This window comes from Lepidochelys kempii, chromosome 26 (assembly GCF_965140285.1).
Source record: "Lepidochelys kempii isolate rLepKem1 chromosome 26, rLepKem1.hap1, whole genome shotgun sequence".
NCBI classification, from domain to species: domain Eukaryota; kingdom Metazoa; phylum Chordata; order Testudines; family Cheloniidae; genus Lepidochelys; species Lepidochelys kempii.
In genome coordinates this window covers 5382127-5408593 of record NC_136405.1, presented here as the reverse complement: position 1 = coordinate 5408593, position 26467 = coordinate 5382127, and the positions used below count along the sequence as shown (strand labels likewise).

The following is a 26467-nucleotide window of genomic DNA, read 5'->3' as shown; positions in this document are numbered from 1 at the left end:
AAATTGGACACTTACTTCATTGAAGAAGGCTGTAGCACTTACTTGATTAATTTCATTCGTTAGCTGAGACAGAATTGTCACTCCTATGATGCAGTGTTCTACGCTATCCTGATGAGAGAGATTGGAGGGAAGAAGAGGAGGAATTAGCAGTGTCAGGTTGTTCTCGCCAGTTTTCACTGTAATTCTGAAGTCCTTCTGCCATGCAGAAGGAAGTACTTGCACACTGTAAATAAGATATATTTGGCTAGGTATGCAATGTCCTCGTAGAACAGTGACTGGAAAATGTTCAAGCACAATGTGTTTAAAAACCCAGGAGTTCTATATTTAGATGCATTTAAAAAAAAATTCATATTATTTACAATTTGATATGTTTGCCAGACTTCTCAGCAGCTAACAATTTCTATGGAGTGCTCAAACAAAAATACACATGTTATTTAATGGCTCATCTATCTATCTATTCTAAATCACATTTTTGGTGCCTACTTACCCCTGATTCTTCAAAGATTTACATATGTGCTTACTTTCAAGTATTTAGTTCCACTGAAATCAATGGTAAAGTTAAGTAAGTGCATAAATCTTTGCAGGACTGAGACCTTAGCTATCATGAAAGCTGCCAGCTGACAGCTCTGAAAACTGAAGTCTTAGAGCCACAGAACTCCTGCAGCATGAGAAGTGGCAATTAAAATTTCCCCAACCACCACCCAATCAATATCTCACTCCTGACAATGAGGCCCCACCTCTAGCAGTCAAGGGAGTTCATTCTCCACAGCCCTTACAGTCTTTGGCAGTCTTGATACAAAACACCTGCTCACTGGGAAGGAGACTTTACATACCAACTAACTTCACATACAAGAGCTACCCTGGTCTCTTCTTTTGCCACAAGGAGTTCCCTTCCTGTAACTGGATGGGGCTCCCCAGCTCCACTTTGGTTAGCACCCGCCTGCACTAACTGTCCCAATTTCTTCTCTCATCCGAGACTAAGTTCATCCCCTTTGCAGGAGTCTAAACACACTGCAGACTTGGTGGGGAAGAGACTACAATCATAGGCCTCTGTTTTGAACAATGATCTCAAGCATTAACATGATACTATGCGGCTGTATAGCCAGGAATCTTTGCTGAACTCATGACCGATAACCAAATACAGTCTTCAACATGCCTTAGGAGATGGAGTTGAGAGAAAAGCAACAGGATTGTCTCAAAAAGCTAGAAATCGTTTGAGCCGTTTATGGAAAGGTGTAACACTTCGGCATTGTAATATTTTCTAGATATCACTTTTTAAATTTTACGATCCTCACACTCATCATACTATTCTACTGTCTATCCAAATAAATAAATCCCACCATCACAATATAAGAGTCCCACTCTAGTTCCTTTCCTCTTCTCCCACTGCAGCCATGGACTCTGGGATTATTTACTACTACTTCCTTGTGGAAGTTGGATTGTTAAAAATGTTAAATTGGAGAAAAAAAGTCAGCATTGAGAGCGTTGTGAGAACAGTGCGATTTTATGCCATGCTAGGCTCGTCTGGAAGAGAGTCCCACAGTTTGGGACTGCTGAAAAAATTCAATCTTCTGCCTGTAAAGCTACGCTCTTGTGGGCAGGGACTGTCTTTTGACCATGTTTATACGATTGGAATAGCACCCTGAGACCCCAGTGTAAATATTTGCTAATAATCATGGGATGGGATGTTTCTACAGATATGTCAAGCCACGATGTTCCACATAATATCTGTGAAGATCTTCTATAACCCACCGCCCCACATCACACATACTTTTAAAACCTTCCTTTGTCACACACCAACTCAGATCTCGCACTCTGCAGCCAATGAGCTGTAGCCAGTCTTTCTCCACTTCTTCACTGAAGCTATGTCGGCCAGCCAGAGCAATGAGAGGTTCCCCCACGCTTAGTCTCTTTTCTTAGCGGTACTACTCTGATGGCTGCCAGGAAATCCCAGGCAGAGCATGAAAAATAACCCCCTCTCCTCCCTGTTGGATTTTAAAGGATCTCAAGGTTGGTACAGCCAAAATTAATGACCTAAAAAAAAAACCCAGATACACCCAAACTGATTAACTGATAGTTTTCCCATACTAAAGGGTCCAAATTCAAAATTAAAGGCCCTGATGGTCCTGGCTTAATATAAAAGATTGGTATTTAAACAAACCAGGCAATTTGTCACACTCGCAGTAACGCAGCTGCAAGTGAGGTGAGGTGCACATATCCCCAGTTTAATGGGTAGTCATCCTGCTTTTCATTTTGGATGAATCATTTGGATTTGGGGCTTTGACAGAGGAATTACATACTTGGAATCCTAAAGTTCTGCCACATTATTTAATACTTACAGTTGTGACAAAGTTCCTCCTCTACCTTTGGTGGGTCTTGCGCTTATTGGTGGATTTGCTCACTTTGGAGCTTCACAACAGCCCTCAGTTTGGTCGTTTTCATGAACCCACAGTCCAGGTCGACCCCTCCTGCGTCTGACCAGGAGTTGGGATGTTTTGGGGGGGTGGGGGGGAACCTGGACCCACCCTCTACTCTGGGTTCCAGCCCAGGGCCCTGTGGAATGCAGCTGTTTAGAGTGCCTCCTGGAACAGCTGTGCGACAGCTGCAACTCCCTGGGCTACTTCCCCATGGCCTCCTCCCAACACCTTCTTTATCCTCACCATAGGACCTTCCTCCTGGTGTCTGAGGATGCTTCTACGCCTCAGTCCTCCAACAGTCCGCATTTCCACTCTCAGCTCCTTACATGCGCACCACAAACTGAAGTGACCTCCTTTTTAAACCCAGGTGCCCTGATTAGCCTGCCTTAATTGATTCTACCAGCTTTTTGATTGGCTGCAGGTGTTCTAATCAGCCTTAATTGTCTCCAGAAGGTTGCTGATTGTTCTGGAACCTTCCCTGTTACCTTACCCAGGGAAAAGGGACCTACTTAACCTGGGGCTAATATATCGGCCTTCTCTTACTCTCCTGTAGCCATCTGGCCCGACCCTGTCACATAGCACACCATGAGTGCCAGGCACTTTACAGAAATCAAAATGACAGTCCCTATCCTGAAGGGTTTACAATCTCATATGGGACAGTTATCAAGACAGGTTGATTTTTAGATTTATCAACTTTGACAGGCCATACATACTAGAGCTCTTGAGTAGCAACAGCTAATGCAGTGGAAGTGGAAAAATAGCTACACACTTGCCCTGGTTCTCAGAGCATTATATGGCAACTCATGCACAACAAGAACACTCCGATCACACCAGGTTTTTGGTTCTCCCCCCGCCCCACTTTATTTTTAAAGGTGTCCCTGACCTGTAAAAACCTTGTGACATCTGTGATCACATTTCTGAAGACATATTCATCCTTCTGACAGTCAAACCAGCCCAACTTTGTGATCCTGGCATATAACTGAATTAGTGCTTGCGTTACAAAAGTTGCCAACTTTGGCCTGGTGGCAAGGTAGTTGAGCACATAGTTCCCTGCAAGACAAAAAAAGAAGAATAAAAATAAGGAAATTCCTAGACAAAGAGACTGTTAAGCTGAACATAAGGTTGTGAATCTGCATTAGGAAAAATATCTTTATACAGCTTACATCGAAACACAGGAAACAAATCACCATGTTGAAAGCATGTAAATGCAGTTATGGTATCCAGACAACCATAACTGACCTTTTATTCAGGTCTTTTTTGACAGACTAGTCACAATACAATACACCAAGGGTCTGGAGGTTCTAGAGATATGAAATTGTGGGTGGGTATTCATGTAAAACAGACTCTTCCCACCCAAAAGTGTGTTATTTTGTATTAGAAGAGGAATTCAGTCCTTTGTAAGAACATGTCTGGCAAGAACTGCTGAAAGGTTGAAGGACCTTTCCCTCAGGACAGGCTCCCCCAACATCAGGGCATTCCGTTGTCCAGGGAGAAAGGAGAAGCTGACTAACTCTGGCTTGGTAAAGCACCGATGACACGCTTTCTTAGGGACCCCAGATGGCAAGTCACCTTGCTATCCCACTCCTGCATCCAGCGTGACAGAGTCTTGTGCGTGGTAGCTGGGTGTCAGTCCTTCAGCCATTCTCACACACTTCTCAGGGCTCTGCAAGCCCTTACTCAGCCTTGCAGGTTAACAATAGGTGCACCCCAGGCCACGAACCACCCTGAAAAGATCCCTCTCACCGGACACTCACAGTAATTAAAAGGTTCGCTACTCCCAGGTGAGCAGTACATACACACTAGCTTGTTTGATTCAGCTGAGTATCAGCTCTAACATAACACAGCACTGTAATCTATGTATAGTAAAAACAAATGTAAGTTTATTAACAAAGGGAAAGATTTAAGGCACAGTTTGCACAGACAAGAAAAACAACGGGTTACAAGTAAAAGAAAAGTATGAAATGCTTGCACTAGGCTAAGACTAAACTTTAACAGGCTGAACTTGTCTAGAGCAATTTCTCACCTATGGTCTTTCTTGCAGCATTTCAACCAAGGTTGGTTGAGATCCTGTTTTCTTTGATACAACTGCACTGCAGCGTCACTCGCTCAAGTGCAAGATAAAAGAGGGATCCTTGTGCCTCTCTCTCTTATACCTCAGAGTCAGAAAGACTGCATGTGGTTTACTTCCTTGTGTGCTGGCGCCAAAGTGCCCCCCCCCCAAGTTTATTTTGCATCCCCCCCCTTGATCTATTTTTCCTGTTGATTCTCATGTGTAAATGGGGCATCTTTTGTGCTGGACTTTACAACGTTTGAATTACATATAAACAAACGAGGTAGGTGATTCCACTTCCCTTGTCTGGCAAAACCCGCTTGCCAACCGTGGCTGGGAGACAGATTCTAAAACATTTTCAGTATGTATATACAAACAACTTTTTAAATATCACCCGGGCATACATCACATAACTATTATGAGGATCCATATGACATAAGCTTCCATTTTACACCTCACACATACTATGAAAGCAGTGCGTTAGGAGTAGAAAGTTTGTAAGGCCTGATAAGAGATGTTGTTACAGAACAGTAAACCTTTTGCCAGTTGGGCAAAGAAGATCCCTACGGTCACTACCACACAAAGAAAAGGAGATACCATAGTTACTCTCCCAACAAGACACTAGTCAGAGATAGGCTTCTACCCTATCCCATCAGAATGACTCTCTCACAGGAACTACTGCAAGTGACAAGCGGAGTCCCACAAAGCATTCTCAATTCTGAAACTATATCTGCCATTCTCTGTCCGATGGGGCTTGCACACATGTTCAGGGTCTGATTGCTATATTTGGCATTGGGAGGGAATTTTCCCCCTAAACAGATTGGCAGACACCCTTTGTTTTTTGCCTTCCTCTCCTGCATGGGGCATGCATCACTTGCAGGTTTAAACTAGCGTAAATGGTGAATTCTCTCCAATTGGAAGTCTTTAAATCATGATCTGAGGACTTCGGTAACTCAGCCAGAGGTTATGGTCTATTACAGGAGTAGGTGGGTGATGTTCTGTGGCCTGCAATATGCAAGAGGTCAGACTACATGATCACGATAGTCCCTTCTGACGTTAATGTTTATGAGTCTATATCCTTGGAAGAGACTGCCCAAGTGTCCTATTCATTCTCCCTTCCTTCCCTAAAAGGAGTGCATCAGTGCAATCAGACCTGCTCTTAGCACAGATCACTGTCTGGAAAGACAGAACATACAGTAATCTGTGGTCACAATCAGGGTTTACTTTCAGCCTTGGATTACTAGAATTCTAGGTTTTCCAAGTTGCTTTCCACCTTGGCCCACTCTTTAGCACTGACTAGGATCAGAGCTGTGGCTGAGCTCCTTTGATAGCAGCAGAGCTGCGAAGCTCACCAGTCTCAGTTCAATGCAATTTCGTACAGACAAGAGAACAGGAAAGTTATCCCTGTACTGGGTCACAGGCAAAAAGCAGACTTTAGCCAGTATCTGTCTCCAATGTCTTGGGAGACAATGAACAGAAAGAAATCCCTCCCTTCTTCTCCCCCGCCCCGGGCGAAGCAGAAGAACAAAAAAGGGCAAATACAAAATAATCACCTTTCCTAATAACTGGATTCATTAAGATACCCCTTGCTATAAGGAACAAGTAGGGAAGAGAAGGAATTAGGAGATGAATAGCCTAATTTATAGAGAATTGAGTTACTATCTTAAAATTTGTTCAATTGTAAGACCACACATTTGTGATTACTTTGAACCTGGATAACTCCTATCTATCTGGCATTCAAACCCAGTAGTCTCTGGGATAGGAAAAGATTATCTGACAGCAAAGGTGCCTTTTCACTATACGTTTGAGGCTACCAATGTCCATAAATCTTAGTAGCTCGCAGAAAGACTTCCTGTCACAATGTGGTACTGTTAATTAGTCATTATCCATAGTATTTGCTTGCTATGCCAATGGCTTGGCTAGAGAAAAGAAAGACTTCTACTTACGAATGTCTATTCGCTGTTCCAATGGCAGAGGATTGTTTGTTCGTGACACAAGTTTTGTAAGGCATGTAGCTGCCAATAATTGGGAGTAGGAGGACTGTAAAGAAACGACACAACAAGCAGCAGTTTAATGTAAGTTTCAGTACAAAAAGAGGCCACAGCAGAAGACAAGGTAGTTGTGCACTACGTTAACCCAATAACTTTCAGGTCTCTGAAAACTTGGGCTTCAATGTTAGCTCAGTTCACAAGTCTAAATGCTCTTGACTGTCTTAGTTCCTTGTTTCTGTATACACCAAGTTTATCCAAAATATTTTAAAAAGAACATCTAGAAGGCAAAAGATAACCAGGTGACAGCAGCAGCAGCATGACATACCCCACCCCACCTGTGTGCCCCCACATAAGGGTAGAGAGAATTATGGCAAGCAGGAAGGAACAAGTGCCAATAGCAATATGCTGCAGGCGAGTGCTACTGCACACTCAGTCCTAGATTTTACACAAACACTTCAAACTCTTCCACTTGACTACAAAACAGGTTAGTTTTCCCTCCCCCTTCATATTTTATTTATATATCATAAAGAATAGCACTCGGACCAATGGACATTACTAATTTAATCTAGGGAATAGGATACAGATAATGTGAGTGAACCATCAGAAATCCTAGGCTGTATGAGATTCTATGAATTGCGGGCAGTATAATTGAAAGTGTTGTGTTAAATAATACCCAGTACTACAAAAGGGATTTGCCTCTATAACCTATTCCAAGAATCCAAGAGACCAGAAACCCATTTATAATAATATGCCCAAAGAGAGTTTAATGTAAGTGAGTCAGATCATCCAATTTGTGCATCAGCTTTACAAAATGGCAATCTGACACAGACTACAGATACAAAACGGGTTACATTCAAAGTAATATAGAGACTTCCCATAAAAATTGACCCCTCCTTTTTTCCTCTGTGCTAGTTGCTGGTTCCTCCATGGTCAACACAAATGCAATTTGAAACCCAGAGGTTAATTTATTTTTTATTCCAAAGAAATTAAGAAGTTCACACACAAAAAACTTACAATACAAAGAGATAAATAATTCAGCTCTTGTGTTCAGCTGGGACTACACTGCACAGTGCCCCATCTCATTCTGGTTCCTTGATCCTTTGAGACAGGGTGGCTAATGTTTCCTGATTTTTTGTGAGTAAGGCACTGATCTAATAGACTCAAAGGGCTGAATGCACATTGGGCCATAAATCAAGCCTCAAAAGGTCCTGTGACCAAGCAATTTTAAGCATAATTTATCCTGCCACAAAGTGAATCAAGTGACCACTTAGAAGGGGAAAAAAAGTACTGTAAAGATAAAAATGGTTATTTCCTGTGGTTGAAATTGTTGCTAGATTGCTTTGAGGACATTATTGGAGAGGCTAACCTTTGCTTTAAGAGATTCTTAGTAGTAAGATAAAATGGCCCAAAGCAAACGGCTGTTTTAATCCCATCTGAGTCTCAGATCTCATGCTGGGATTTTAATCTTTGATCACATCTTCCAAGCTATTTTAGAACTCCTAAAGCAGTGGAAATAAGAAAATTTGCCTTTCAGAGTTAACGTTGTATTCTTAGATCAGGCTGCATAATGGGTTGGCCCATAAGATTAATCAAGAACCCATCTATTAAAAGACAGGTTCTTTTCATGTGATTCACACTATAAACAGACGCACGGACAAAACTGGAATGATCGTGCAACAGTAGCTCTCCTGCTAGAAGTGTTAGTGACACTTTAGCCCAAATTCACACACTGTTTCCTAGCATGGTTATAGAGTCCTACTTTGTGTTCCCACTCACAATAACCCTTTCCACACTTCATCTCCCCACAACCCACCCAACAACTAACAACTACGCTATATCAAGTCTGGACCACATTTCATAACTCTGTTTAAGCATACTTATCTTTGTGGATTAGATGTGCTTTAGGATCTAAGCAGGATTCCTCAAAAGGGAAACCTCTTAGTGGGTACACTCCAATTTTTTCTAAACCAATAGAAAATGCAGGACCAACGGAAGGTTTAAGTCTGGTATGCAGAAGACGTTCGTGAATATTACACGTTCCAGCTTACTGGGTATGCAGAAACTAATGTGCTCCCTGTTTCATTCAGAGCATTCACCCAAAATGCCAAAATTTGAATGCCAGTTCGTTTGAATCTGATTATTATTATTTTCTACGTACACTTCCTCTTTCAAGGAGGAGCTGGCACTTGCTCAGACAGTCCGGGCTGTTGGTGAACTCGACCAAGGCTTTTTCTGCCTGGAGCCGCGTTGCAGTATCTGTAGTTTCGTACAGCTGCTTGCACAGGTTCTCGAGCTGGGCTAGGCTCTGTAATGGAATGACCACAGGGGGGGAGAAGAAAAAAAAAATCAGTTAAAACAATAATGTTTCTTTTTACAGGTTTGTTAGGGAGCGACTCGGCTGTGCAATCTCTCTCATCCGTTTTAAGGAATGAGTATGTTGAAATCATACCTGGCTTTTCAGCGTATGCTACTTTTTTAGACGTTTCATGGCCATCTTCACCTGAATTAGGCACAAAACAATTGCTGCTTGATGGGCACATGAGAAATCCCCCCCGCAAGAGTCACAGATATCCTGCTAGACACCCTGCCTAAGAACATGTCTTGCACCATCTCCCTACCCTTCCCTAGCATTTTGCAAGAGAGCGAATTCCAATGCTCTGCCACTCACTCCCATGAGTTCAACTTTTATCCAGAGCATGGCCTTTTTCTTCATGTACTGAGGATGGTCAGGAGCCTGGGTTCTATTCCCAACTCTACCACATGCCTCTTGAGTGAGCTTTAATAAGTCACATCTTTGTATCTCTGGTCCCAATCCCACAGTAAGCTCCGTGCATATGGAGTCATATGCCTGCATGGAACCCCACTGACTTCAACGGGGGCTGCCCACCAAGCAAGGACAGGATCAGAGTCCTAGTTTCCTCACTTGTAAAATGGGGCTATAACACTTACCTACGATGCAGGGTTACCAAGAGGCTAAAGCCATTAGCTTGTAAGTCAGATCTTTTTATAGAGGGAGTTATGCAATCACCATGCACATCTATGTTTCTCTATTATAATAATAAAAGTAGGATACGGATTTTTTGAGGGGCGGAGAAAGAGGGGCAATCTGAACCAATTCTGCAATATTCCTTGAAAAGTAAAGAAGCCTGTACCACCATGGGACACCATAAAAGACTCGTTCACCTGCACATCTACCAAAGTGATATATGCCATCATGTGCCAGCAATGCCCCTCTGTCATGTACATTGGCCAAACCGGACAATCTCTATGCAAAAGAATAAATGGACACAAATCAGACATCAAGAATTATAACATTCAAAAACCAGTCTGAGAACACTTCAACCTCCCTGGTTACTGAATTTCAGACCTAAAAGTCGCAATTCTCTAACAAAAAAAACCTGCAAAAACAGACTCCAACGAGAAACTGCAGAATTGGAACTAATTTGCAAACTGGACACCAGTTATTAGGCTTGAATAAAGACTGAGAATGGACAGGTCATTACACAAAGTAAAAACTACTTCTCCATGCTAATTTTTCCCCTATTATTACTCACACCTTCTTGTCAACTGTTTGAAATGGGCCATCCAGATTATCACTAAAAAAGTTATTTTTCCTCCTGCAGATAATAGCCCACCTTAATTGATTAGTCTCATTACAGTTGGTATGGCAACACCCATTTTTTTATGTTCTCTGTGTTATACATCTTCCCACTGTATTTTCCACTGCATGCATCTGATGAAGTGGGTTTTAGCCCACAAAAGCTTTATAGCCAAATAAATGTGTTAGTCTCTAATGTGCCACAAGTACTCCTCGTGGTTTTTTGGGTTTTTTTGGTGGACACAGACTAACATGGTTACCACTCTGAAACCTGTCACCAATTCCTTCAGTTACCAATGCTCCCATCACATCAGCCTTTCAAGATATAACAAGTTACAGAGCTTCCTCCAGGAGAATCACTAAAGTAGTTCCAAATAATAGCTATACCAGGAGCACATTCATAATCATTTTTGCTGCTTCTTCTGCTTTCAGACTACACACAAGCAGCTTTCCATTATACCCAATTCACTACTGGCCAGGGAGCAGGAGTAATTAGGTGTCTTGTTGAACAGGTGGCTACCGTATAATAGCATCATGTATTGCTGCCACGACAGCCTGCCAGACTGAACATACTCCTGAAGGTACCCTCCTATCCCCCTAATCTTTACTGTCATTCTTGCCTCTAAGCTTTGGTCTTTGCTCTCAGAATAAACTACTCCCTGCACACACTAAAACCTCTCTACTAAGAAGGTCCTTAGAATTACGCTGAAGTTATTTAAAAGGACAGATTATTAGCACAGCTTCCCCTCTACCATACATGTCCTCCTCCTCCAGAATAAGACTGGAAGCATTCTGTGCTTCATAAACGTTAATTTATTTGCTACCAAAGAATTTCTAATATTAAATTTTCAACTTGTTTTCCTCCCTTAAGTTCAAGCATTTGTGCCTGGGGCTGAAAGATCAGGAACACAGAACACTGCATTACAGAGATGTTTTATCAGGGGAGGAACTGAATAGGCTAGGGGAAGAGAGAAAGAACTTCTTGAGGGGTAGGAGATGAGATGGGATCAGTAAAAAAGGCTGAATACTTGAGAAGGAAAACCTAGTGTGTTATTCCAAGTATATTTATATAGCCTTTGGCAGCGTAACTCCTAACTCCTCCCCCTCCCAACCCAGATGGCTACTGGTAAGCAATGAATCTCTCAGCTGCATGGTTCGTTTAAGATCTTGGTTTTGACCTATGACAGCCCTATGTGGCTTGAGACCTGCTTGCTGGAGAGACCCTCCCTTCCCATTCAATACTGACACAGACTGAGGTCAGCAGAAAGAAAAGGAGTACTTGTGGCACCTTAGAGACTAACAAATTTATTTGAGCATAAGCTTTTGTGAGCTACAGCTCACTTCAACTGGACTACCCCCTCCTCTATTTAAGAAACAGTTGCCAGTAAGATAGTCTCTATGAAAGGCCATCAATTACTCAAATTTCAGAATTTATTCCTCCTCCCTCCATCCCATAAGCCAAAATGGATTACATCTGTGCAAGTCCCATCCATTTACTCAGGTTTCTGTGGAACGAAAGACATGACAACAGCTGACATTTGTGGGTGAAATGGGGTGTTATGAGTTTGATTTTATCTCTGGTTCCAGAGGAGATTATTTTGATCAATTCTTAGACTATTTTAATTGAAGTAAAAGCTATCTAGAGCTCATATGGGATGTATATTTCAAGACAGTTTCCCTGTGAAGTGGTCCCTGACTATTTATATTATTATTTCAAATTTCTGGAGAATCTAATTTCTCTTCCACCCCTACGTTTATTGCGGTTACCCTGCAATGTAATGCAAAGGTGGGGACACACTTGTTTGTTGGAGGATTTTGTCTCAGATCAGCTTCTTTCTTGAGAATTTAAGTCTATGAGCTGGTCTACTTTATAAAAGTTGCACTGGTGTGACTAAATGAATTAAAAAAAAAAAATCAATGCATACCCCTAACATGCAAGTACTTAAACTGGTTTAAGCCTCACTTAAATTGATTTAGCTTAATTCACTACATTTACCAATTTATAATGATTTACCTTAAGGAAGGTTTAAACTGATTTAAGTGCATCTATAGAGGTTTGCATTGGTGGAGTTAAAATTAATTTTAAATCCATTTAATTCTATTGGTGTAACTTGTCTAATATACATTAGCCCTATCTACACTGATTTCAGTTTGTATTTGTAAGTGATGACCTTTTGTTTAAAAAACAAAAACACAAAACAAGAACACTGTTCATTACCTGTTGTTGAGCAAAAGGTTGTAGTTTCATTTAACGGTCTAAGTTTAGTTTCCTTGAAACAAAAGCTGCCACTGTGCTCTCAAACACACGGGCATGTGCAATGCTATGTCTGCTGTAAAAATTGCTTACCTCACTCCCATGTCTCAGATCAAGATTAAGATTTGAGGCTGCTCTGATCTGGTAGGAGAACGCTGGCTCCCTTCACAGGCACACTCTCATGCGGCCTCAGAGATCAGTTTCACATTGTCTCAAATAATCAAGAGGAAAATTTCCACTAATCAAATCCCAGGAAGTATTTTGAAATCTACTTTGTTTTCAAGTTTTAAGTAGCTCTTTTTAACCTCATACCCAAACCTATCAATTCAAGAGGTTTAACTCCAGACACAGTTCTTTCTGCCCAAGGGTCTACTGAACAAGAGAATCACAAATCCTAGCATCTCACCAAATGAGAAGCCAAGGATATATTGGCACAGAGTTTAAAATGAGGACTGCTGAGCTAAGTGAGAACACATTGCAATAAAAGATAAGGTAAGTGGCAATGAAGTCAGCTTTATTACAGTACAATCCAACTGGTATATCCCAATGGAAAAAATAATGTACCAATTAAGCAATCGAAGGCTCATTGGGAATGTGTCATTCTGGAAGATGTTCACTTATTTCCAAGAATTGCTTTATAAATAAATAATGTCCACAGCACTGAAGTATAATAGCTAAACTAGCTTACTGCGGTGCAGGACTTTAGGCAGGACACTCATACCACTGATGTTCAAACCAAAGTAGGCCAGTAATAACCTCTCCTTTCTGGGGGCAAACATTAAAGGATATTACACTGGGGATTAACACACACGTCCTCCTTCCCACTTTGGAAGCCTGGGTTCAGGTAGTGGTGAAAGTTACAAGTGTAATGAGTTAGATCATTTTAGTCTCATATCACTAAATCCACAGCGCACTTTGGAACAATGCAGAAGAATCAGAAATCTTGACTCACGAGAAATCTAGCAATGAAGTAGCCGCAGGTGCTGCAGGGTAACATTACAGTGCCTCACTAGAGCTGTATGGGGAGAGCTTGAAAAGCTCCTGTTCATACTATGCCTTGCCTTTGAGAGCACTCTCAATAGGCCTCTTTCACAAGCACCAAGTTAGTCAGGGTTCATGTACACTATACCTAGTCTGACCTCCTTTAGAGGACAGGCCACCCTCACCTCCCCATCCCACGAAACCCAACCACTGAAATTAGACCAAAGTATTGCAGCCCTTAGAAGACTAAACTATCATGTGCCATAGGCAGAGAACAGAAGAGATGGAGCTGCACCAATTCTTTAGGTCCCTGCAACGGCAAATTCCAAATGTGGTTTTATTTATTTCTAAGTCATGGTAACGTTGTTTAGGGGTCCATCACCACAGAAAGCATACATTAGAAAACATTACTGTTAAGTGAAAGGTCTCATTTAAATGGAATGAAAGTCATTAGGCAGCCACTTATCCTTAAATGGGACTCTTGCCAAGGATGTAAAAATCTGGGGTGAAATTCTAGCCCCATTAAAATCAGTAAGAGTTTTGCCAGCGACTTCCATGGAGACAGAATTACACTCTTGGTAAGTGCTTTTGTGTTTGTTTTTTTTATGATGAATGAGGCAGATTTGAAAGTTACATGTTCTTTCAAATTTAGAAGCATCAGGAATAGAGAGTCTGGTCTTCCCTAGTTTTGTTGGAGGCCCAGTGGGAGTAAGAAAAGAGGTTTATTTTTTGAATTAATATCTTAATTTTAGGGGAACAGATGTTCAGTCTTTAAACACAGGCTTCCTTTATTCAGTGTGTTACTAAGTCAATGAAGTTAAAATAGGTGTTACCATATACAATCCACCAAAGAGTTTTAACCTCATTAAAAATCATTTCCCTCAACAGTTCAATTTTCAGTCTTGCCTTTTGTGCCATCATTTGCATCAGCTCTGCAAACATCATAGTCTTCCAGCCAAGACAGGATAAGAGTTTCTAAAACACTAAACAAAAACACCCTGTGGAGAATGAGGGAGATGGCTCAGTAATTTATTAAGAATCCCCTACGTACTTCAGTTTACCGCTGATTTTTGCCTGTCTCTCTACACTCATCTAAGTCAAAGGAGGCAGTTAGGCAGAACAAAGCAGGAACCTAAATAATGAAATAAGACACCAATGGTAAACAACTACAAGGGAGTTAAGACAACAATGGCTGGGCCAGTAAGTGGGAAGATGCTATTTTCCAGACGACAGGCAGAGTTACTAGTTACCAATGCTGAAAGTGTAAGATGGAAAAAGAGACTACAGTTAAAAAGACAACCTGAAAAAAGGATGCAGATACTGATTGTCAGTAGCTGCCTGGGGGTGGGGTGCTGACAGAGAAACTGCAGCAAGCAAACTGACTATCCTCAGCTAGAGATGGAAGTAACGGGTGAGTAGAGCTTACCAAAGCTTGGAAGGAAAGATTAAGGTTTAGGTAAGAGGAAATACATGCATAAGTCTTTGCTTTAACCCATCTCTCTGCTGTGTATCCTTGGGTAAATAAATACTTGTCTTTGAAGAAGCCGTGAGAGTCACTTTAATCGGTTGCTAGTCCCAGGCTCCCAGAGGGAAAGGGCTTACAAGTGCCAAACAGGTGCTGGATGGACCTGATGTAAAGTTGGTAAACACGGGACTGCAGCTCAGAGACCCAGTCTAGGAATGGGAGGACTTCAGGGTTCCACCCAGAGAGAGAGGTGAAGATAGTGAAATCTGTCAAAGGGGTGCACTGGAGAGGATCTAAAAGGGATCTAAAGCGCAGCTTGCCTCGTGTCTAGGCAGCCCCAAAACCTTGCTTTCCCCCAGATTTTGAAGAGATAGCCTATTGTATATACACATCATAAAGCAACCAATTTTTTTCTGCTTCGTAGATCACCTGTAACTTACTTCAACATATCCAGGTATTGGATTAGATATTATACATTAATGTGCACCAAAATAACCACTGCAGAATAGGGAAAGTGAAGGATGAAGGGGATGCTTTTATTTGGCATTTCCTTGCATTTGTCAGTTAGAAGCAATGCCTGAATAGTAGTTTTATTGTTAATCCGCTTAAACACCAAGAAAATATCCACAGAAGGCAGTACGCCAATGAGATCATTCTCTTCGATGAAAATCTTATTGACTAATTTAAGACGAGTTTCACGGATGGATATTTATGCCCTCACACTGGTAAAGTAATTACATGAATAAATGGACTCTCTCAACAGCCCTTGTGCTGCATTCTATGTTTTCAGTGGTGAATCGTAAGTGAACCTTAATCTTCGTGCCTTAGTTTACTCATTTGGAAAATGAGCACTCACCTCACATGTTTTGGAGAGAATAGATTGCAATGCAAAATTAAATGTTAGCCAAATGATTGCTGAGACACCATTAGCTATCACAGTATAGCCATCACAACAGGGTACAGGTAGACATGTTCTCTTGCACAAATAGAGCACTGCCATACAACTGTCATAAGAGAAATTTTTGATGTTCTTTTGTTGAAATGGTCGACTAATAAGCCATTAGGAAATCACTACCAGTAACAACCCTCTATAATTCAGGCAAACTGCCCGGAGAGCAGGAAAAGCAGCACACAATGTTGGGGTTGGTTGTGAAGTTCTGGCCAGAGACCTCTTACACTAGAGCCTGTAGCATATTAGCCACTAGTGAGTTTTAGACAGACAACTATCTGTAAACTTTTTACCAACTAATAGTTTATACAGAAAACTGCTTTATCAGTCTGGGATACATTCATAAAAATAAAACAAAATCTGAAAACCCCAAGGCTTGAGCTCCTCAAACAAGGCTCAAGTTAGAATTTAAAGTTAGTATTTACTCTTCAGCTCCATAAACAATTTTAATCCCTCAGATTTGAGACATTTCTGTGCTGATATCACATTTTCCTCCCTTATTTACGAAGTCTGAAAGCAGAACAGATTAAAGATGTAACTAAATTAAAAATAGGGAAGTCAGAGGACATTTAACCATGGATTCCTCTTTGGCCTAAAATGCAAGGCATCCTTCTCTGAATCCACAGTGTTAGAAAGTGGCATCAACAAGACATTCTAAAGGGACTATCCCTGACAGGTGTTTGTCCAACCTGTGTTCGAAAAACCTCAACTGATGGGGATTCTACAACCTCCCTTGAAAGCCTATTCCAGAGCTTAAACTATCCTTATAGTTAAGGAAGTTTTTCCTAATATCTAACCTCAAATCTCCCCCTTGCTGCAGATTAAGCCCATTACTTCTTGTCCTACCTTTAGAAGACAGAGAACAATTGATCTCAGTCCTCTTTATAACAGTCCTTAACATATTTGAAGACTAAGACTGACAAGGGACCAAGTAGCAGTTTCTCAAGATTAAACATGCCCCCTCCTTCCCCCAAATCTTTCCTCCTAGGTCAGGTTTTCTAAACCTTCTATCATTTTTCTTATTCTCCTCTAGACTCTCCAATTTGTCCACATCTTTCCTGAAATGCAGTGCCCAGAATTAGATACATTAGTCCAGCTGAGGCCTCTCCAGTGCCAAGTAGAGAGGGACAATTGCTGTGTCTTACATACAACTCTCCTGTTAATACATCCCAGAATGATGATATTTGCTTTTTTCGCAGCTGCATCATATTGCCTACTCATTCAATTTGTGATCCACTATAAACCTTAGATCTTATTCAGCAGTACTACCACGTAAGCCAATTATTCCCCATTCTGTAGTTGTGCATTTGATTTTTCCTTCCTAAATGAAGTACTTTGCACTTGTCTATTGAATTTCATCTTTGTGATTTCAGACCAATTCTCCAGTTTCTCAAGGTTGTTTTGAATTTGAATCCTGTCCTCCAAAGTGCTTGCAACGCCACCCATCTTGGCATCATCTGCAAATTTTATAAGCTCTATAAACTTTATATGCTCTACTCCATGACCCAAGTCATTAATGAAAATATCAACTAGTGCTGGATCCAGGATTGACCCCTGCAGGTCCCTCTAGATACATCCTCCCTGTTTGACAGCGAGCCATTGATAACTACTCTGAGTAGGGTCTTTCAACCAGTTCTGAACCCATCTTATAATAATTTCATCTAGACTACATTTCCCTACTTTGCTTATATCATCATCATGTGGGACTATGCCAAAAGCCTTACTAAAAATCAAGATGTGATAGATCTACTACTTCCCTGTCAAAGAAGAAAATTAGGTTGGTTTGGCATGATTTGTTCTTGACAAAGCCATGCTAACTATTCCTTTTAACCCTAGTATCCGCCAGGTGCTTACAAAATTGATTGTTTAATAAATTTGTTCCAGTATTTTTCCAGGTATCCAAGTTAGGCTGACTGGTCTATAATTCCCAGGTCCTCTTTGTTCCCCTTTTTAAAGTTAGGTAGTATGTTTGCCCTTCTTCAGTCTCTGGGACCTCAACCGACCTCCAAGAGTTCTCAATGATAATTGCTAATGGTTCTGAATTAGATTCAGCCTGCTCTCAAATACCTGAGGATGAATTTCATCAGGCCCTGCTGATTTGAATACACCTAACTTATGTAAGTATTCTTTAAGTGGTTCTTTCCCTATTTTGGCTTGCGTTCCTTCCCGAGTTGTTAATATTAACTGTGTTGAGCATCTAATCACCATTAACCTTTTTAGCAAAGGCTGAAGCAAAATAGGCATTAAACACCTCAACGTTCTTGATGTCACCAGTTATTAGCTCTCCTTTGCCGCTAAGTAGAGGACCTACACTTTACTTCATCTTTCTCTGGCTCCTAATGTATTTAAAGAACATCTTCTTATTGCCTTTTATGTCCCTAGTGAGGTTTAACTCATTTTCGTGTCTTAGGTTTTCTGCAAGATCTTAATACACAACGACATTGAACCCAATTCCCAGCTACTGAAGTCAGCATAGCTCCATTGGCTTCAATAGAGCTATGACAATGTACACAATCTGAATATGATCCTGTATATGAACTATTAAACATTGACCTAACATTCTATTTCCAAAATTAAAAACAAAAGGATACACTTAAAAAAAAAAGGATTGACAACCAACTGTATACACTACTGTCCATTCTTTAATATTTTGTTAGAGGCTTGGATATAACATTTCCCTCCTAATAAATGGCCTCTCTGCCTTCTGGCAAATATTGATTCTTCTCCTCCAGCGTTCTGAACTTTGTTGAAATAAACTTGGCTCCTTTTGTTTAACACCATTTTCCACTTATGACAAATCATCCTTGTTTGTACACAAAACTCGGTCAGTGTTAGCCTAGCACTCAGAATAAAGTTTGTTAGTTAACTGCTTCAGAACCGAAACAAACATACATGAGTGGTTGAGAAAAATCATGGTTATTCCATCTGTTTTCATTCTTTAAAAAGTTTCTCAGCAACAAAAAAGAAGATAAGGAATCAGGACCTTCATGATCTTGAACTTTTGAGGAAAGTTTCATGTTGGGCTGCCGATGTCCCTTTAATTAAAGAATAAGCTGTTTTGTTTAGCCTGACTAGCTATTACTAGCACCAACCTTGCAGGCAGCAGTACTGAAATTCCTGTTTTTAGTGATTGTTCACTGCTTAGCAGGTAGAAATGTAGGCCAGCTGGAGCCGAGAGGGAAAAGATTTTGGGTAGGTCTACAATGGAGATGGAAGGTCTGAGTTCCAGCTCAAGCAGACACACCTGCCTTTGCTCTGATCCAGGTAGTGCACTAAAAACAGAACGGTTGCTGTATGGTGTAAGGGGCTAGCTGCCTGAGTATGATCCCGTCTGAGACCCTAGGACTATATTCAGGGTAGCTACACTTCAGAGCTAGCACACTAGCCATAGATCGAGCTTGTGTGATTATGTCTAAGTGAACTGGGAATTGCACCTTCCAGTTTTAGTGGAGACACACCCATAATCACTCTACAATTCCTGAGCATGTGTTGTGATGTATAACAAACGTAAAGCAGAGGTGAACATAGCAAAGAAAGATGAAGATTTGATTAATTTAAAACTCAATCAACAGGCAGAATTATTACCACTATCCAACCCCAAAAGAGTCCGCAAAAAACTGTCCTCTTTGGGGATGAAAGTTAACACACTGTCATGCCATTTAAACACACAAACCTTCCTTTCCACTTTGGAAGCCTAGGTTCGAACTGTAGCATAAGCCACAATGTGAAGTTGTTTTAGCCTCTGAAGGGCAATAGGTGCATTATCTATAAATTCAGAGTGCAATTTGGAACAATGCAGAGGAATTAGCAATCTACTCAGGAGAAACAGGAGGTGCATGAGAAAGTTGTGTGGGGGATGGGAAGCTTGCACAGCCTCTATTCCCAATGGCCCCCATTCAGAAAAGCATGTAAGCATGTGCTTGACTTTCCTATGCCTATGATCTTAGGAGCATCATCAATTCACTACTTTCACAAGCACCAGATTCAAACATTGAAAGAATTCCTGCCCATTCCTCTGGAGAGCTTTATTTTAATTTTGAGTCACAATGTTACTGTCGAGGTTTATCATATACAGTATACGACATTAGAAGACACTGCCATTAAGTCGCAGGGCTTGTCTAACTTTCCTGAGTGTGTCCGTGCAAAGTGATTTAACTGTCAATTTAATGCACATCGGTTAAATTGTATTAAACTAAACCAGACTAAGGTCACTCTACTTCCAAATGACAACCTCCACATAAAGGTTTAGTGCACATTAGCTTCACATCTTTAGTTAATTCATCTTAACTTTGAGTGTCCCCATGTAGACATGCCTCACGTTAAAATTAGCCCGACACTCCCTTAGCTTGCCCAAAGTATCCAGGTGCAGAAGGGACATCTTGTAAGGGAATCTTTTAAGGCACATATATAGAAACACTGGAGCACAACAGGGCAACTGAAGGATGGAGTGGATGGCTGAACTTGGGATTTCCTTGTATGTGTCAGATTCAGTCCATGAATGGCAATAGTTTTTAATTGAATGTGCTCAGCAGCCAGAAAACATTTACAGTACAAACTGTAATCCAATCAGATGACTTTCTCTGATAAAAATCTTTTAGGTGCTATTTTAGAGAGATCCTCACTGATGGATATTTCTCTCGTTGCATGCCTTAACGAGATCACCTATTCCATTAATACGCAGAACACTTCAACTGTACTGATGCTATATTCCAAGTTTGCAAAGCTAAGCCTTCAGCATACTCTTCCAAAATTGCAGTGACTGAATACTGGAGTTTCTTCTCCCCTCCTCCAGCAGAGACTAAGAGAAAAATTAGACTAGCTTTCCTCTAGCAGTGACTACTTTTCTGGATGTCACATGATCTGCTGTTAGGAGCAAAAAATAGGTGGGGATTATTTAAACTTCAGAGACTAGGCAAGATCTACTGTTTTTACCAAGATAAAAATACCATGTAGTATAGCAATTATGTAGAGCAGGAACCCTGTATATATTAGATAAGGGCGAAAGCGTGAGACAGCAAAGTATTCAAATGCTAGTTGAGTTCTAAAAGTTAAACACAAACAGAACTAAAATGAGTGGAAGGCACCAAAGTGAAGGGGACCCAAAAGAGAGGATGCCAAAAAGTTACAAACGACACCTTTCATTCAAGAAATGCTCTTTATAAACACTAAACACACTTGAGATCGGAAACTATCCATTTAACATGTATGGTAACAGAAGCAGAACAGTTAACTAACAGTGTCAAACGGAAGAGCATCCAGCAGTCCTGGCTGCTGATGTTCTGTTCTTGCCACTAGATGACACTTCTACTCAGCAACACACCACTTTGCAACAGTGTCACAGCAACTTAGGCTGCCAATTTGGACACAAAGAAGAGAGAAATTGAGTCATTCAAAGTAGTGAGAAGGTCATCAACTCTCTCCCCTGCCAATGCAGGATTGTTCCCAAAGTTATTTAGCACTCCCAGCATGTTAATATTAAAATCCTAATACATTAGTGTAAAATACTCTGTTGTAAACACTCTACTTAGATGCCTAAAGTATCCTATGTAAAAGTGGTAAAATGTCAAATTTCTCTTGTATTTCATACTGTGTTAAGTAAGGCCATAAGACAGCCTGAAACGTCAGTAATTTCTTAGATGGAGTATTTGCTATAACCTCATGTTTAAACATCTCTGATCTAGGAGTGAATTTTTCATAGAACCACACCTCATGACAACATAGGATACTAGATGAAAAAGCAAACCGCTATCACATGCTAACGATTCTGCACGCTCAGTTTCTCCGATTAAATTCTTAAGCATTTCCATTTTCTAGAAAATGATCTTTTAAGTTTTTCTCCCCTAGTCTTCCTATTACATTTGCCGCATACAAATGGTCAGGATTACAATTTATTTGTAAACAAACATTTTATTGAACACACTGGATGCATGCTGAAGAATTTCCATGTTGCATGGATGGTATTTTCTAAATGTGGGGTGAAACTGATTATTCTAAGACTCATAAGTGAAATTTAACAATACTGTGTTGAGTCAGTAGCTATTCACACTCCTCAGTCCTGACCTACATCTAAAGAAGAATAGACTCAGAGCAGAAACAGCTGTAAAGAAAGTTGACTATAGCCCCATCCCCCATTTGACGGTATCTATTCCTTATTAGCTCATCACCCTGATATAAACAGAAGCCAGGTGGGATTCTGTACAAGTCATACAATTTTAACAAGTCTGTTTGTACACCTAAAAACCTTAAAAATATGCAAAGATAAAAGAACATTTTTTCCTCTACCCTCCTGTGCTCCCATTAAGCTAAATAAAATTTAAGTGTTGAATTTTAACTGCCAGGGTCCCCCATCAGGGCCGCAAAATGCTTTGAGATCCTCTGATGAAAGGTATTACACAAGTGCAACACACCATGGCACTGTCTGAAATAGCAAATTTCTTGATTCAAAGACATCATGCCATCTGTCGTATAACTCTTCTTACTGAGGAAGAAAAACACATGAAACCAACAAACTTGAGAAACAAATGAGCAGATACATTTCCCTCCCTGAAAATGGATACGGAAGTTTTCTCTTGGGCCAAGATCACTGTAACATGCTCATAGGGCATGGCTACACTGGAAACTTCAAAGCACTGTTACGGGAGTGCTCCCACGGCAGTGCTTGGAAGTGCGAGTGTGGTCGCAAGAGAACTCTCCCAGCACTCCTGGTAATCCACCTCCACGAGGGGATTAGCTCCAAGCATGGCTCCCAGCGCTCAGAGACTGTTTACATGAGCGCTTTAAAGCGCTCTGACTTGCTGTGCTCAGGGGGGTGATTTTTCACCCCCCTGAGCCAGCAAGTTAGAACGCTATAAAATGTAAGTGTAGTGAGGCCCTTAGAGTTTTGAAACACCCCATCCTGTTAGCAGGTGGGGATCTTGTTGGGAAACAGCTAAGGGGATACTGCTGACTGACTGAGGCAGGGGGCTCATTATCTTAACAAGATTAAGGGAGGAGTTCTACAGGAGATCTAGAGTGTGGGCTGAACATTCCTGTGGTAGGAAACACCAAACCTTTGAAGACCAAACCTTTGATGAACTTTGTGTGCATCTGAACAAGTGGGTTTTTTAGCCATGAAAGCTTATGCCCAAATAAATATGGTAGTCTTTAAAGTGCCACCAGACTCTTTGTTATTGGTTTCTTTCTTTCTTTGTTAATACGCCAAACTCCAAGGAAGGGAATGAGCTTTTGATCGTATAGTGTGTGAACTTTGCTTGAGAACGGTTAGGAAAAGGCATCTGCTTACAACTGCATAGTTTTAGCCCTAAGCAAATTTTACGTCGATACAGTTTCCAGGTTTTTTTCCCTCCCAGGTCATCCATTTCTGTACAGTATGATGGGAGGTGGAGGGGGGGGAAATTCGTCTTTTTTTTTTTATTTAAATGAAGTTGCTGACATAGGCTCAGTGAGAATTGCCTCAGTACTGATGAAAAGCCAAAAGTTTTAGGCCAAGATTAATACCCCCCACCACACTATTCAGGGGTCTAAAGTTAGGCACCAAAGTCTGATCTTCAAATATTCTGAGTATCCAGCAGCCTCTGTTGACTTCAGTGGGAGCCGCTGGTTCTCAGCACTTTTGAAATACCAGCCACTGACTTGGAGGCCTAACTCTGGCGCCCACAGTTTAAAGTCTTGGCCTCAGTGCCTTCCCAGTGAGAATGAATATCTGTGGAGCTCACAGAGTGATGAAGCATAAACAGGAGACTGAAAAAAGTTAAGACAGAAAGCACAAAGCAAAATTGTCACCAGTGTTTTCCACACATCAAATATAAACAAAGAGTGCGTGATCTTCAAATGATAAATAACCCCAAGAAAACAGCTACTGAAAAAGGAGGCTTCAGGAAATGGCTGTGGAATTGATCCTATATTACATGGTTGCTTAAGAAACACTCTTTGCATACAAGGGCTGCAATAAGCTTTAAGCAAGTTTAGTTCAATGGAGTCTGACTTAGCCATGCTGATAGTTCCTGTTTCAGATAATTGAGGAAATGTATGCTGCATTTGGCACCTCTGGAATGGTGGCTGAAGCATGAAGGGACATATGAATCTTCAGCGCATCTGGCACGTAAATATCTTGTGAGGCCGGATACAACAGTGCCATGCGAACTCCTGTTCTCACTGTCAGGTGACATTGTCAACAAGAAGCGGGAAACATTATCTCCTGCAAATTGTAACAAAATTTGTTTGTCTGAGCAACTGGCTGAAGGATTGAATGGACTTGTAGAATTATGTACCAAAAAAACTGCATTCAAAAATAAAACAATGTAAAACTTTAGAGCCTACATTTGTAAGCTCAACTTTCATGATAAAGAGATTGCACTACAGTACTTGTATTAGATGAGTTGAAAAATACTATTTCTTTTGTTTACTGTGAAAATATTTGTAATAAAAAATATAAAGTGAGCACTATATACTTTGTATTGTGTTGCAATTGAAATCAATATATTTGAAAATGAAGAAAACATCCAAAAATATTTAAATAAATGATATTCTATTAATAAGAGCACAATTAATCGTGATTTTTTTAAATTGCTTGACAGCCCTACTATTTATGAACTTCTAGCACATCACAATTATTTACTGCAATAGTATCCATAGCGATCTCCTTGCGTCTTTCAGGGAATCAATAAAAATTCCTCATTTTCTCCCCTACAGCAAACATTCTACTAACCAAGGTAGGCTGGATGGGATTTCTTTTAGAGTCTAGCAATGCCACTGTCATAAATATAAAGGGAAGGGTAAATACCTTTAAAATCCCTCCTGGCCAGAGGAAAAACCCTTTCACTTGTAAAGGGTTAAGAAGCTAAGATAACCTTGCTGGCACCTGACCAAAATGACCAATGAGGAGACAAGATACTTTCAAAGCTGGGGCCTGGGGGGGAGAAGAAGAGAGAAACAAGGGTTCTCTCTGTCTGTGTGATGCTTTTGCCGGGACCAGAGCAGGAATGCAGGTCAGAACTCCTGTAAAAAGTTAGTAAGCAATCTAGTTAGATATGCGTTAGATTCTGTTTTGTTTAAATGGCTGATAAAATAAGTTGTGCTGAATGGAATGTATATTCCTGTTTTTGTGTCTTTTTGTAACTTAAGGTTTTGCCTAGAGGGATTCTCTCTGTTTTGAATCTGATTACCCCATAAGGTATTTACCATCCTGATTTTACAGAGGTGATTCTTTTACTTTTCTTTAATTAAAATTATCTTTTAAGAACCTGATTGCTTTTTCATTGTTCTTAAGATACAAGGGTTTAGGTCTGTGTTCACCTACGCAAATTGGTGAGGATTTTTATCAAGCCTTCCCCAGGAAAGAAGGTGTAGTGCTTGGGGGCATATTTTGGGGCGGGGGGGGGGGAAAACATTTCCAAGTGGGCACCTCCCCTGTTATTATCGTTAGACACTTTGGTGGTGGCAGCGTTTAACTTAAGCTGGTAAGAATAAGCTTAGGGGGTCTTTCATACAGGTGTCCACATCTGTACCCTAGAGTTCAGAGTCGGGAAGGAACCTTGACAGCCACTCCTACTCTGGTACTGTAGAACAACTCGAAGCACCTGTTACAAAATTCCCAGCACTTGCTGACCCAGAGCGGCAAATTCCGACTTGGGAATCCAACAATGCTTTGTGGCATCATTTCTGATTTAGCACGGGATTGTGCTGTGCACACAAGTGGTAAAATGTGTAGTGTTTCCAGGGCAGATCACTCATAAAAACCTACAAAAGGTACATATCTAGTTTTAGACATGCTGCAAGAACTGTCCTTCCTCACCCACACCTACCATAAATGAGCTACCAAAGTTTATTACTTCTTTAGGACCAAAAAGGTACTCAACACTCTATATTGTTCATAAACAGAGGCAATCCCTGCCCCAGGGAGTTTATAATTTAAAGAACAAGAATGAGAGAGTTTAAGTAGGAGGTGAAACTGCTGACATGCAACAGTAGAAACTAGTCAAACTACTCAGATGCAAACAAATAACGCAGCATAATTTCACTGAGGCTCAGCTCTTCTCCCCCCCAAATAAGGATGATGGTTTGTTACAGGGTATTAAAAGGAGGAATGATAATAATGTGCCTAGTTTAGTAATATAAAAGCACGCCTTCGGTGAGTATGTGATGGTTATGCTAGTGGCACTTACATATGTAGCAAACTGCAAGTGCAAACAATGAATTAGAAAAAAAGAAAAAGAGGCAGGGCAAGGCCCATTTAGTCCCACAGAATGAAATGGATAAAGATAAACCCTCCTGTGAAGGAGCAGATCAACCGACTTTCAGTTCTGTCTGACCAGCTGGAAACAACATGTATTTCAGCCTGTTGTGTTCTGGGTTTGCAGTTTTGTGAAACACTTAGAAATAGCAAGATCCAAACACACACAGAAAAGACTCTGCAAGCTTGACTCAAATCATAGTGCTTTAATGGAGCAGTAACCTGACCCACTGCATAAGTAGATCCCTGCAAATCTGCGGATAGCCGCTTTATATCCACATCCGCAGACCATGTTTGCGGGTTGCAGACCCTATATGGGTACAAGTTTTATAACCGTGCAAGGCTCTATGCATAAGAGGAAAAGAAGCCCTTGCAACTTATCCTCTGTTTCAGAAACTTATGAAGCAAGAGAACAATGTATAATGTGCACAATTCTTAGTTGCTCTTATATAGACTAGGAGCTTAATCTGGCTAAAAGTTTTACATAAAGCAAGTCTTGGCTCTTGCAGATAGTTAACTAAGATTTAGATT

General features: G+C 40.8%; 1 protein-coding gene across 5 annotated transcripts in view; it reads right to left on the bottom strand.

Annotated features, from left to right (window-relative positions):
* Positions 1 to 26467, bottom strand: part of XPO7 (exportin 7) — a 77559-nt gene that overhangs the window by 37165 nt on the left and 13927 nt on the right. For 4 of the 5 annotated variants that reach the window (XM_073325061.1, XM_073325060.2, XM_073325059.1 and 1 more), the window contains exons 3-6: positions 8617 to 8763; positions 6414 to 6507; positions 3301 to 3467; positions 16 to 108 (exon numbers count right to left, since the gene is read on the bottom strand). In XM_073325061.1, the coding sequence (XP_073181162.1) occupies positions 16 to 108; positions 3301 to 3467; positions 6414 to 6507; positions 8617 to 8763 (501 nt within the window). The remainder of the gene's footprint in view (positions 1 to 15; positions 109 to 3300; positions 3468 to 6413; positions 6508 to 8616; positions 8764 to 26467) is intronic. The other variant, XM_073325058.1, reaches the window with a different exon arrangement.